Source organism: Balaenoptera borealis, assembly GCF_965194805.1.
Source record: "Balaenoptera borealis genome assembly, chromosome: 1".
Lineage (NCBI taxonomy): Eukaryota > Metazoa > Chordata > Mammalia > Artiodactyla > Balaenopteridae > Balaenoptera > Balaenoptera borealis.
The window spans coordinates 15,493,790-15,507,487 of record NC_138860.1 but is presented as its reverse complement, the minus strand read 5'-3'; the positions used below and the strand labels follow the sequence as shown (position 1 = coordinate 15,507,487).

General features: G+C 35.2%; 1 protein-coding gene across 1 annotated transcript in view; it reads left to right on the top strand.

Moving 5' to 3' along the window:
- Positions 1 to 13,698, top strand: part of USH2A (usherin) — a 783,103-nt gene that overhangs the window by 12,468 nt on the left and 756,937 nt on the right. Inside the window, exon 2 of the mRNA XM_082362477.1 lies at positions 310 to 475. Coding sequence (XP_082218603.1) covers positions 310 to 475 — 166 coding nt within the window. The remainder of the gene's footprint in view (positions 1 to 309; positions 476 to 13,698) is intronic.

Below are 13,698 nucleotides of genomic sequence, written 5' to 3'. Positions count from 1 at the left end.
TAATGAGCCAATAGGCTACATGTTGTTTTCAGGATGATTCGACCACTTTAGCTCCCATCATGAATCTCCAATAAAGGGAGTGGAGGTTCTGGGGGAATATATTGTCAATAAGAATTCTATTTTTTATTGAAATAAAAGGGCTTCTTAATTGAAAGAAAGCTTGCCCTGAATATGATAACATTCAGGTGCTTATTCACTGTGACCCTTTGAGTGGAGTTTGGGGTCAATTACACCACCATCACTGGATGATGCCTTAGCCTCTCTTTTGGTTGGAGGCTGACCTTTTCTCTTTTCTGGTTGCTTCCCAAGGTGTGTTATAGAAAAGACAGCGGATGGGCAGATTGTGTTCAAACTTACAATATCTGAGAAAGAGACCATGTTTTATTACCGCACAGTAAATGGTTTGCAGCCTCCAATAAAAGTAATGACACTGGGGAGAATTCTTGTGAAGAAATGGATTCATCTTAGTGTGCAGGTGAGTAAAATAAAAAATATTTAACGTTTGGTTAAACACAGGGATCCATCTTCCTTTCTTTCCTTTAAATGGCATCTTCCCATCAGATTTGAAGCACTACCTTTCAGATTTCAACTATGTGTAAATGACAACTAAAGAAAAACAATATTTAAATGACCTAATGATGTATCTCTTAGTATACCAGAATTTCCCCCTCAAAGTTACTGTGAACATGCCCACAGAAGGCTAGGACAATCCCATTTGGGGTAATATCCTCAGGAAATGTTTGTTTTATTTGCTTAGTGTGTTTTATTTTGTTCAAAAACGTGGAAGGGCTCTTTTGCGGTCTAGTTCTAATTTTACTAGTCTTGGCAGTATTAAGACCCCTGCCTGGTTTTTACAGCGGTTTTTGGTGGATAGCATCTGATGATATGAATACAATTTGGCTGTTGTGTTAAAATGCTGACCTTAGAACTAATGAACTTTACACATCAGACACTCTACAGGTGTTATATTATTACTTTAGTTGTCAACCACAGTTTGTATTCGCCTTAGAAGCTGCTAAAGACTGAGATAACTGTGAGATGGTTGGTATTTTATAGTTGTCAGGAATGTAAACAGTTTATTCTTTGGTTTCTTTAGGGCTCTGGAATGGTCCAATGCAGCTTAAGTCACCCTTGCCTTTTATACCAGAGGTACCCTGTACTGTAGTTCTCAGTATATGCTCTCATAGGTGTGCTCAAATGTGGTCCATGCAAAGCCCATTTGCACTAGAGGACATTTGTACCCTCATGCACTTTATGAAAATAATCTTTGATTTCTCACATTTTTCCCCTCACCCTGAAGCAGGTAGACTTCCTTATGTTACTTACCAGGGTTCTTGGCCTCCTTAATCAATAGAAATTGATAAGAGGCCAGACAAGAAATTCAGGCAAGGCTTTACTGGGGCCCCTGCTGCAGCCGCAGGGAGCAAGAACAAGCAACAGATTCTCTTGCTTGCTCCCTGAAGGGGGGTCGAGCTGATTCCTCATATGGGGTGAGGGTAGGGGTGTGTCCAGGGATCGGGCCAGAGGGGTGGCTTAGGTGTTCTGCCCACCCCTTAGGTGGTGCTGTGTGCAGGGGGGCATGTGCAGTACCCTGCTATTGCTCTGGCTCTTCAGAAGTGGCAGTTGGTTTTTTTTTGGTCTTTTTGTATCTTGTCCATAATTTGCCCCAGCTGGACATGTATGCAGTTATTTTTAGTCCCGTATCGTTTCTTTCTTTATATTTTATTGCTCCAGGAAACATTTGTCCAGGTGTAAGCACTGCAGCAAAGGGTCCCAGGTTCCAGCCTATCTCACTTAGAAGGTCTTGAAAATTGTTATTTGGATTTTAAAGTCTCTTTCAGCGTAGCTACTCTTATTGAGGATGTAAATACACTTGAAACATACCTTTGTTTGGCCTGATAGTAAGTATGATATTCTGCCATGAATGTGCACTGCAATGCATTAAAAGCCTGAGGAAGAACATTTAAAATAGAAATGCAGAGAATTAGCAATGATTGATGTCCATAGGATGGTATTGACACAGTGGTATTCAGTCATCATGTTAGACTTATCTACTCTGCTTTTCATTAGGATATGAGTTGAGAAAATTTGGTTGTCAGGACACAGAGGTTTCCATGCCACCAGGGTTGAAAGGACCTACAAAAAGGTCACGTCTGACATCTATAGCATATGATGGATTCAGTGTGTCATGCTTGCCTCTCATTTGTTCAGTAGTTAGCAGATAGGGGACTAATTTGTTCTATATCTTGTCCATTCCACCCACTGACCAGACCAACAGAATTGGGTTATAACGTTTCCATATAAAAAATGGAAATAGAAACCACTGCAGAGGGGCTTCCCCGGCGGTCCAGTGGTTAAGACTCTGTGCTTCCACTGCAGGGGACGCAGGTTTGATCCCTTGTTGGGGAACTAAGATCCCTTGTGCCGCTGTGTGGCCAAAAAAAAAAAAAAACAAAAACAAACAAAAAAAAAAACCACAGAAGACTGAAGAAATGGAATCGTCAAACGATGTTGAATAGCTATATTTGTCGCATATTTTTATATCAACGATGATGAAGAAAATGCTTTTTACTTGCCTTTATTTTGCCTTATCCATGAAAATGTGCCATGTTTTGGCAGGCAGTAGTACATTAAAAGCTTTACAAAGAAAGTTTAAAATTCCAAATGTGAAGAGGTAACCATGACTGAATTACTCCCCTGGGAGTCAAATGCTCTTAGAGTGCCTATTGGAATCAGCATTATCATTTCAATACATGTCAAATATGAGTCACTTCCTAGTTTAGGCAAAATTTCTTTATAAATCTTTAAACCTTCCCCTTCTTTCAAGAAAAGGTTAAAGTACTTATGATTCAATGAGACTGCTTTATTTCATAACTGACTATCAAGAGAAAACTTGTCCTATCCAATTTGTGTTCTTCTTTTATTTACTTACTTTTACATAAGTTTCCCCCCCCCATTCTACATTTTACGTTAAAACTACCGAATGAAACAGTCATAAATCATTAGAAAAGCCATGCAGATCGGTTATTTATTCATCTGGCATTTATTGATAAATTTGGGGGTACCCAGCATTATGGAGACCTGGATTCATTCAAATAAAAATTAAAGAGCAATTCTTTAAATTGGAGTTCTGCATAGGGTTCCTTTAAACTGGAAACAAGTCTGAATACATTTAAGATATTATCATATTTATAATAACCCATATTATAGATGTTTAATAAAGAATGTGCTCATTCCTTGGAAGTTAATACAAAAAGCAGTGGGAAGAATAAGGGATGAGGAGTAGAGAAATCTGACTCAGGTAATGCTACTCAGTAGTCTTAACAAATACACTTGACTCACTTTTCTTATGTAGTAAGAGGATAGGACTAGATGAACAAAACAAGACTTCCTGGAATTCTACGTTAAAAAGTAAGTGACTTTTAAAGTATGGAAAGCTGTTAAGTTGTGTAGGGTTGTCTAGACAGAGATGGTAAGTGACAGAGCTTCCTCCTCAACTGACGATCGGGTTTGTGCTTTTTTCTGCTTCCCCCTGCGATCTGGTATTTACACAGAAACATTTTTTGGTAGATTTCATAGCCAAGATATGGACAAATGCAGCTTGTAACTCTTTCACTATTTAACTGCAAAGAACATACTTTAATACGAAATGTAACTTATTCTCTGTTGCCTTATAATATAGTGCATCCAAATTCTGTTTGATTTTGGGATTAGGGACTTCATAATGCTGGGCATAGGCTAGAACACATACTTGATAATCTGGCTTAGTCAAGTTTAAAATTGCAAGTCTGTAGTTAATGTGTATGCATATATTTTTACTCATCCTCCAATATGGCCACAATCAACGAATTTACATGGTATGTGCGTGTGTGTATATAAAAACAAAACATCTTTACTCATGGAGTTGGCTCAGAATTTAACTTAGAAAGACACAGTGACATAAAATTAATTAACCAATCTGACCTTACACCTTACCTCAGACAGTTCACTCAGTATCAGCTTTCCATCAGTAAAATCAGAATTCTAATTTACCAAATCCAGAAAAAGAAATGAGTTTTAAATAATTAAATCCCTGGGCAAAAAAAAAGATGCTAGGAAGAGCCAGACATACCAAATGTTGGAGGTCTAGTTTCCTAAACAAAAAATGCCTGATGTTACAGTAATGGATCTAACAGCTTTTATTCAAGAACTAGCATTTTGAAGCTTCAACCTGTTGGAAAATGATTAGTTTTTAAATTAATATTCATTCAGGGACTTGAATCTGACATGATTGCCAATTTAAATTTCACTTTGGAGTTTAATATATTGGCTATTTCAAATTATATCAAGCTGAAATTCGTTATATCATATTTTTTGTACTAAAACTGGAAAAAAATCAATTCAGACTTTTTACTATCGAATGGGGAACACTGATAACATTAGAAGATTTTTTTTAGAGCTTAGTTTTCATATTGAATCAGCACGTTATAGTTATTTTAAGAGACCTCTTCGGGTTTTCTTTTTTTTAAAAAAAGTTTTGAAATATGTAAAAGGATTTTACTTCAGCAGTTTGTTAGGGCTTGTGGGTAGTACAACTTGGAAGTATATTGACATTTAGTTGCACATCATTTAAAAGTAAAACCTCAGAGTTTTATGAAACTCTGAAAACTGTTTTCCCTTAAGTAGGTCTACACATTTTATAGGACAAATAGCATTAAAGAATCATTAGTATAGTAACCCATTAGTAATTATGCTAAAATGCAGTCAAACAATTATATACTATAATTAGAAGCTGATGAAATACTGCCAGTATGGACGCAAGAAATAGTTTAGCAGTGGGGCTTTTTGCATCATCTCTGCTATTTTGAGGGCTCCTTGATACACTGACGAGTCAAGAGCCACAGATGGTCCTAGCTACAATAAAGTGAAAAAGAGCAGTTCTAATCTGATACAGTGAAGGAAAAAAAATGCATGGGTAAATAAAGTTTTAGGGATCAACAGACGAAGAATAGGAGTTTCATAATCATAGTTTGTTCATGAAAAATATTCTTCGATTTATGTATTCAATCTGAAAAAGGGAAACTATTGATGGTTCTGGAGAAAAAGAAAATGCAATTTAACCAACATTTGTTAGAATAGATAAACCAACTCTCTCAATTAATCTCTGGAGTGTATGCCCATGTGCACACTTTATAAAGGTATTGCCATGTCTCTATTGATTGAGGGAACATAAAACGTCCTCGCAGCCTTATGGAAGCTTCCTCATTCATTTCAGCAAGCTCTGTGATACTGGGATTCTCATGGGAGCACCACCTCGGCTCCCAGCACAAGAGAATCTCAATCCATATCGTTCCTTTAATAAACTTCATTGCTTTAAACTGTACATGTATATGAAAGCCTTCTGTTTGTAGCTAGCCAACTGAATATCACCCAAGTTAGGGGAAAGTTTGTTATTCAAAATGAAGTAAAGATCAATAGAATTTAACAAAGCTTTTCAGAATAATCAGCTGAAAATGATAATAGTAACAGCTGTGGTTATTGAGCACTGACTAGGTGTACTGGATTCAACAAGGAGCCTTAGGTTAAATTATCTGCCGGAGTTTACAGTCTCAATTTTCTCTGACCTATACCTAAAAAAATAATAAGTTGCTGTGAACCTAGGTCACTGTGAAGACAGAGGAAGTAGTTAATTATCAAAGTTCTCTGAACTCCCCCTGACAAAAACCAAGAACTGAAACAAGACATATTTGTAAAGTAAATAGAAATGAATTTTCATACATTTGTACATATTTGTAATGCTTCACATATTTACATGATTTGTACAAATAATTCAAATCAATATAGTTTACAATTATATCTCTCAGTGATACAGGTGCCTTAAATACATAACAGAATATAATTTTATATACAGTTCTGCTCAATATCTTTTTGGTTTATGACAGTCAGGAAAGACTACAGTGGATTAAAGAAAGAATAATCCACTTAACCCATCCGGATCACCTAATCCATGGCATACAGAACCAAGCCTTTTGTAAGGATACCTTAAAAATAAGGGGGAATTCTTCCCACTTGATTATGGAGAAAGGTAAAACCCTCCAAGTAAAAAAGTAAAAATTATTCTCTGTACATTTTTGCATGAGACTTTAAACTATAATATTTAGCCGAAAGGCAACGTTTAATTCTTGATACTTTACTTAAAATTTGTACAACCCTAGGAAAATTATGTAGCTCCTTGAAATGACAGATACCTGTGACAATTGGGAACAAAGATAAACCCAGCCTATTTAGCTTCTACTATAAATGACATGTAAAGAAAATAATGTCTGATAAAGTACTTTATAGTCTGCTGTGATGGAGCTTACAGTCTATTAGAAGGAAAAGACAGACAATCACACCAAGGAAAACCAAATTATAACTGTGCTATGTTCTATGGGATCATCTGAAGGACAGTTTGATCAAATCTCTGAAGTCAAGGAAGGCTTACTTTGAAGAAATTGTATTAGATATGTGTATTAGGTTGCTAGGCCTGCCCTAAAAAATCACCAACTGAGTAGCTTAAAAAAACAAAAATGTATTCTCTCCCAGTTCTGGAGGCCAGAAGTCTGACATTAAGGTATCTGCAAGACCATGCTCTTGCTAAAACTTATAGAGGAGTAGCCTCACTTGCTTCTTCTAGCTTCTGGTGTTTGCCAGAAATCCTGAGTTTTCAGATGCATCAGCCTCATCTCTGCCTCCGATATCACATGGCCATCTCGTCCCCTGTGTGTGTGTGTCAGTGTCTCCTCTTTCTGTAAGGACACCAATTATACTGGGTTAGGATCCAACCTAATCAGTATGACTTCACCTTAACTTGATAATATCCACGAAGACTCTGTTTCCAAATAAGGTCATAGTCACAGACATGGGGGATTAGGACTTCAATCTGTCTTTTGTGGGGGGACTCAATTTAACTGATAACAATATATATTCAAAAGAACATATAAGATTGAACTAGGTGACCAGAGTAGAGAAGAACATTTCATCCGTGCATAGCAAATAGTGCAGATGCCCTTTTGTAAAAGGGACTTTGTTGCATGTGAGATACTGAAAGGCCAGTGGAGGTGGAGGGCAGCAGCCAAAGTGGAGCAGCATGTGAAATGTAGCCAGAGCCATTGGAAGATGCTATGTTTTAAAGATCATTGTTGGCCGTGTTAAAGTGTTTTCAAGAGAACTCTACTGAAATGCTTTATGCAGGGAACAGGGGATGAGGGAAGAAGTGGGGGGAAGGAAGGAAAATGTATGGCCTGAGCAGATTATCTTTTCAGAAGGACCATGTTGGTTGCACTGAAGGAGAACAGTTTGCATGAGGACAGGAAAAAAGTGTTGTTAGGTGACTCTTAGAGCCCAAGTGAGATACCTTGAACCATGATGGCAATAGCAGATACACAGAGAAGTGGTCAGCTTTGAAAGCTATTTAGGAATTAAAATCAAAGGGCTTGTTGCTGGAAGGAAAGTAGAGGTTAAGGTAAAGGGAGATGATAAATCCCAGATTTCTGGCTTGGATGATTGTATGACTAATGGTTTCATTTGCCCAAGGAGAAACACTGGAAGAGAATCAGGTTTTTGATATTTAGTACTTACAAGCTAGACTGCAGCTCAGAGCGAAAATTCTCAACTCTAGAGATCATTAGCATCATTGAGAAACTTTCAGAAATATTCAGATGGCCACACTCCATTGTGTCTTCATTGGTCTGGGGTGGGGCCCAAGTATTATGTCTTGTTCTCCTTCCTTCCTTGATGGATTACAAAGTGTATAACAAAATAAAATAATCAGAGTTTAAGGCAGGAAATGACTCATTCCATTTCAGGTATGTCAGGAAAGATGCATAAAGAAGGTAGTATCTGAGTTAACTATTGAAGGAAAAATAGGCTTTTAATAGGTGGAGAAGAGGAGGACGGAAGAAATTCTACATACCAGGAATAGGTGAGCAATGCCAGGAAGATGAAAATAGCAAAAGATGTTAGTAAGCCTCAGGGGGTCTGAGTTTCTTAGAAAGAAATATATCATGTGTTAAATGAAAAAGGCTGGAAAAAGTGGCTCAGAGTTCTACATAGAGCTATGAAATCTTTTGTTTTTGTTTCTCTGACAGACAACCCAGGTTTTTTCACCTGCTCCTAATCCAATCTATTTCGTAACTATTATTCTCCATTAGTATATACACTATATATATATATATATATATATATATATATATATATATATATATATATATATATATATACCAAAAGAAAAGGTTTGTCTAGCTGATGTATGCAAAGAGATGAACACATCTGTCATTGTAGTATTTACCCTTTACAAGTCTGAATGTTATCAGTCTAATATTTCATAGCAAAAATTTAAGTTCAGGAAGACCTTTCCTCTGGAAAAACCTCTAATCAAAATCTAAAGCAAGCTATGGATAAATTAACATTTAAACTTAGAAACCGATAGTTGAAGAATTTAGCAATTTTTTTCTGGTAGAAAATGGTTGATTCTCAGCCAATAGCTAGAAAATGTACAATATATACAAAAGGAAGATATACTACTAAAATTGAAAATTGTGATAAAAAGAAAAGTATTTTCCAATGTCTTCTTGTTTCAACAATCTCTGGTCCTCCAAATGCCACTATGGTAATTCTCTCAAATTTGTAATGGTTAAAATTTGATGGTAATGCTTTTTAAAACCTATATTATCTAATGGAATTGTCATTTATATTATATCACTTTCATCTAAAAGCCAAATATAATAAGACAGATAATTTTTGCTTCTTTTGAGGGTAGGCATTTTTGTGCCCACGGGGCTAACTGAAGCCTTCAGTTATACATGAACAATTCCCACTAAAGTCAAAAAGAAGAGCGCGCATATAACCTAGGGCAGAATTTGGCCTATGGTATGTATTGCTTGGTAATGGAAGAGAGAATATGACTTTATTTAAACATGGCCTTGAATAGTTTTATTTTCCCATATATTTTCCCTTGGTATTTCTCTCTCTCAAATGCAACTTTCAAAAATATTCCAAGCAGCTGTATTGTTCTGGATGCATAAGAGCATATGTTCAAGATACCAGTTTAGATATCTCTAAGCCAAAGAAAGAACAGTTAAAATAAAACAAATTATAAAAACTTTTCCAAGAATGGAAAGGCTTTAATAGATTTGCTAATCTTCCGATTATTTAATTACAGCAGAGAAAAAGTGATATTTATATATATAATATATATAATTATGTGTGTATGTATGTCAATATATATTTTTTGTAAGTATTCATATCAGGAAAAGCAGTTTCATTCTGCTTTCTAAAGATTACATGAGATAATCCCTGAAAAACATTGTATATTCTAGAAGTAGAAAACTAGTTGGATTCTTTTGTTTATGATTTGTGTTCATGGTTCTCAATCTAGGGAGAAAAGAAAGAAAGGAAAAAGGAAAGGGCAGGGAAAGGACAAAAGGCATTCCAGTTGGGGGTCGGGGAGGGGAGGAGAGCCAGAGATGAGGGGCTGGAAGAGGAGACTCAGCTCATGCCAGTTTCACTGTCGTGGGGTTGACCAAGAAAGTTTAGATTATGGATGTACAGTATGTAATTTTAAGTTTGTTGTTTTCTGGGATGCAAATCCCTTGTGTTATTGTAGTTATTTGGCCAAAATCGATTAAAGGTAGCCATTTTGAGGGGTTTGGTACCTTAGGGAATTTATAGAAAAGAGTTGGGTTCAATGTTTGGGTTGAATGAGAGGTAGCAGTAAACTGGAAATAAGATGAATTCTGTGGGAATACACATTGGGACAAATGGTGACCATTATTATTTAATCCCTTAAAATACCTGTAGCAATTTCAGGCAGAACATCTCAAAGTTTGTGGGACGAGGCTTTTATAAATATTAAAGAGAAGTGAGACCCAAGAAATTTTGAAAACTGGGGAACACTAAACTTGGAGAGGTCCAGTGTAGATAGTGCTTCTTTGCTTATTTTTAATTAACTTTTTTTGAGATAATTGTCGACTCGCAAACATTTGTGAGAAATAATACTGAGAGATCCCAAGTATCCCTTACCCAAGGGTAACATCTTGCAAAACTATAGTATAATATCACAACCAGGATACTGACATTGATACAATCCACCCCCTTTATTTAGATTTTCCATTTTTCTTGACTTGTTTGTGTGTGTAGTTCTATACAATTTTATCACATATGTAGATTTGTGGCTCCATCATCGTCAAGATAAAGAACAGTTCTATTACCATAAGGCTACCCCAAATTTCCCTTTTATAAACACACCCAACTTGTTCCTTACTTCACCACAGATTTCATTTTTAAAATATATTTCAGGGCCTGTGCCTTTCCATATAAGTTTTAGAATAAATTTACCTGTGTCTACAAATGTCTTGTTGGGATTTTGTTAGGAATTTCATCACATCTATAGATCAACTTGGGGAGAATTGGTATCTTTTACTATGCTGAACCTTCCAATACATGAACAATTTAGATCTTTGATTTCTTTTATTGGTATTTTGTAATTTTCAGCATACAGATCCTGTGCATGTTTTGCTAAGTTTATTCATAAGTGTTTAATTTTCTTTGGAGTGATTGAAGTTGGTTATAAGTTTTAAATTTTAGTTCCCACATATTTTTTGTTATAATACAGAAAATGTTACTGATTTGGGGGGGCTTAATCCTATATTTAAAAACCTTGCTGAACTAACTTATCAGTTCTGAAAATTCTTTTGTAATTTGTTGGGATTTTCTACATAGACAATCATGTTGCCTGCAATTAGGAGCAGTTTCTTTCTTTCCAGTCTGTGTGATTTTTATTTTTTTATTTCTTTGTTGCAATAGCTAGAATTTCTAATACTATGCTGAATAAGAGTGGTAATAACAAACATCTTTGCTTTGTTACTGATCTTAGGGAGAAAACATTCAGTTTTTCACGAATAAGTATAACGTTAGCTGTAGATGCTCTTCATCATGTTGAGGAAATTTCCCTTTATTGCTAATTTACTAAAAATTTTCATCATAATGAGTGTTGGATTTTGTTAAAGTCCTTTTCTGCATCAATTGATGTGATTTTTCTTCTTTAGCCTGTTAATCTGGTTGGTTACACTGATTGATTTTCAAATGTTTAACCAACTTTACATACCTGGAATAAATTCGACTTGGCCATGATGATTTCTTTTATATGCTGCTTGATTGGATTTACTAATATTCTTCTGAGGAATTTTCCATCTATATTCATAAGCTGTATTGATCCATAATTTTCCTTTCTCGTACTATCTTTTGGTATTAGGTTAATGCTATCCTCATAAAATGAGCTGGGAAGTGTTCCCTCCTATTCTGTTTTCTGAAATAGGTTATGTAAAATTAGTGTCAATTCTTCCTTAAATGTTTGGTAGGCATCTCCAGGTTTAGTGAAGCTGTTTGGAGATCTCATATTGGGAGATTTTTAATTAAATTGAATTTCTTTAATTCAGATTGTCTATTTTATCTTGGTTGATTTTAGGTAGTTTGTGGTTTTCAGACAATTAGTCTATTTCTTCTAAGATGTTGAATTTGTGACTGTAATATTACTCATCTTATCTTTTATTACCCCTTATTATCATTTTACTGGCTATAGGATCTAAAGTGATACCACCTGCTTCATTATTGATATTATTTGTGTCTTCTCTCTTATAATTGTTAGTCTTGCTAAAAGTTTATAATTTAATTGATATTTTTGAAAAACCACATTTTTGTTTCCTTGATTTTTCTCTATTGTTTAGCTATCCTCAATTTCATTGATTTCTGCTTTTATATTTATTATTTCCTTCTGTCTGCTTGATTTGTGCTTATTTTGCTCTTTTTCTGGGGTTTCTTGAGGTAAGAACTTAGATTGATATTTCCAGACCTTTTCTCTTCTTAAAAGCAAGCAGTAGGTTTAGTGCTGTGATTTAGTGTGTAATTTAATTTAATGTTTAATTTAGTGTTGTAAATATTCCTCTTTGTACTGCTTTAGCTGTATCACAAATATTTTAGTATGTTGTATTTTCATTTTTATTCAGTTCTATGTATTTTTTTTTATAGAGCTAATACAGCTTTTTTTTTTAATTAATAGCTACTTTATTTATTTATTTATTTATTTATTTATTTAGCTGTGTTGGGTCTTCGTTTCGTGCGAGGGCTTTCTCTAGTTGCGGCAAGCGGGGGCCACTTTTCATCGTGGTGCGCGGGCCTCTCACTATTGCGGCCCCTCCCGTTACGGGGCACAGGCTCCAGACGCGCAGGCTCAGTAGCTGTGGCTCACAGGCCCAGTTGCTCCGTGGCATGTGGGATCTTCCCAGACCAGGGCTCGAACCCGTGTTCCCTGAATTAGCAGGTAGATTCTCAAAACCACCGCGCCACCAGGGAAGCCCCAGTTCTATGTATTTTTTACTTTTGTTGGGGCTTCTTTGACTCATGCATTAATTACAAGTAGGTTGTCTAGTTTCCAAGCTTTTGAAGATTTAACAAAATTATATTTCTGATATTGATTTCCAGTTTGAATCCATTGTGGTCAGAAAAAACACTGTTTGGTTTCAGTTCTTTAAAATTTGCTGAGTTTTTAAAAAATGGTCCAACATTCTTGGTGAATGTTCTGTGAGCTCTTGAAATTAATGTGTTTTCTGCTGGTGCATAGCATGTTTTATATACATATATATATATATAAACATTTATATATATATATATATATATATTCTGCATGTATTTATTTATATTCTGTGTATATATCAATTATCTATGTATCTATCTAATTTTAATCCACTCTGCCAATCTCTGTCATTTATTTGGTGTATTTAGACCATTTACATCTAAGCTTCTTAATGATGTGATAGACTTATGTCTGCAATTTTGTCATATAGTTCTCTGTTTCTTCTGATTTTGGTTTTTCTGTTTCACTTTTCTTACCTTGCTGTGGGTTACTTGAACACATTTTAGGATTCCATCTTTATTTATAACATTTTTGGTGTATCTTTTTGTATAATGTTCTTAGTGGCTTAGGTATTACAGTATATATAATTAACTTAGTCTACTGACATTGATGTTTTGTCACTTCAGTTGAAGTGTAGAAACTTTACTTCCATTTAGGTCCCTTTACCTATACTGCTTTTTAAGTATAATTTTCTTGAGTGTTTCCTCTCCATACATTGAGCACCACATCAAATGGTGTTAAAGTTTTTGCTTTGACCATCAAATATTATTTAATAAACTCATGATAAGGATAGTTTATGTATTTACTCCTAATATTACTCATTCTGATGTTCTTATTTTCTTCCTGAAATTCTAAACCTTTGTTGTCATTTTGTTTCTGTTTAAAGGACTTTCTTTAGTCCCTCTTTACGAGTGGGCTGGATGAAAACAAATTCTCTTAGTTTTCATTCAGCTGAGAATGTGTTGATTTTCCCTTCATTCCTAAAGGATATTTTTGCTGAATGTAAAATTTGTGACTGAGAGTTAGTTTCTTTCATTACTTGAAAAATGTTGTGCCGCTCCTTCTGGCCTCCATCGTTCAGGTGAGAAACCTGTTGTAATTTGAATTGATATTCCCTTATAAGTTTTGCATCAGTTTCCTGTGGCAACTTTCAAGAGTTTCTCTTTTTGCTTTGTTTTCAGAAGTTTAATATTGAATTCCTTGGCATGAATTTCTTTGGTATTATCCTATTATTGGGAGTTTGCTCAGCCTCTTGAATCTGTATGTTT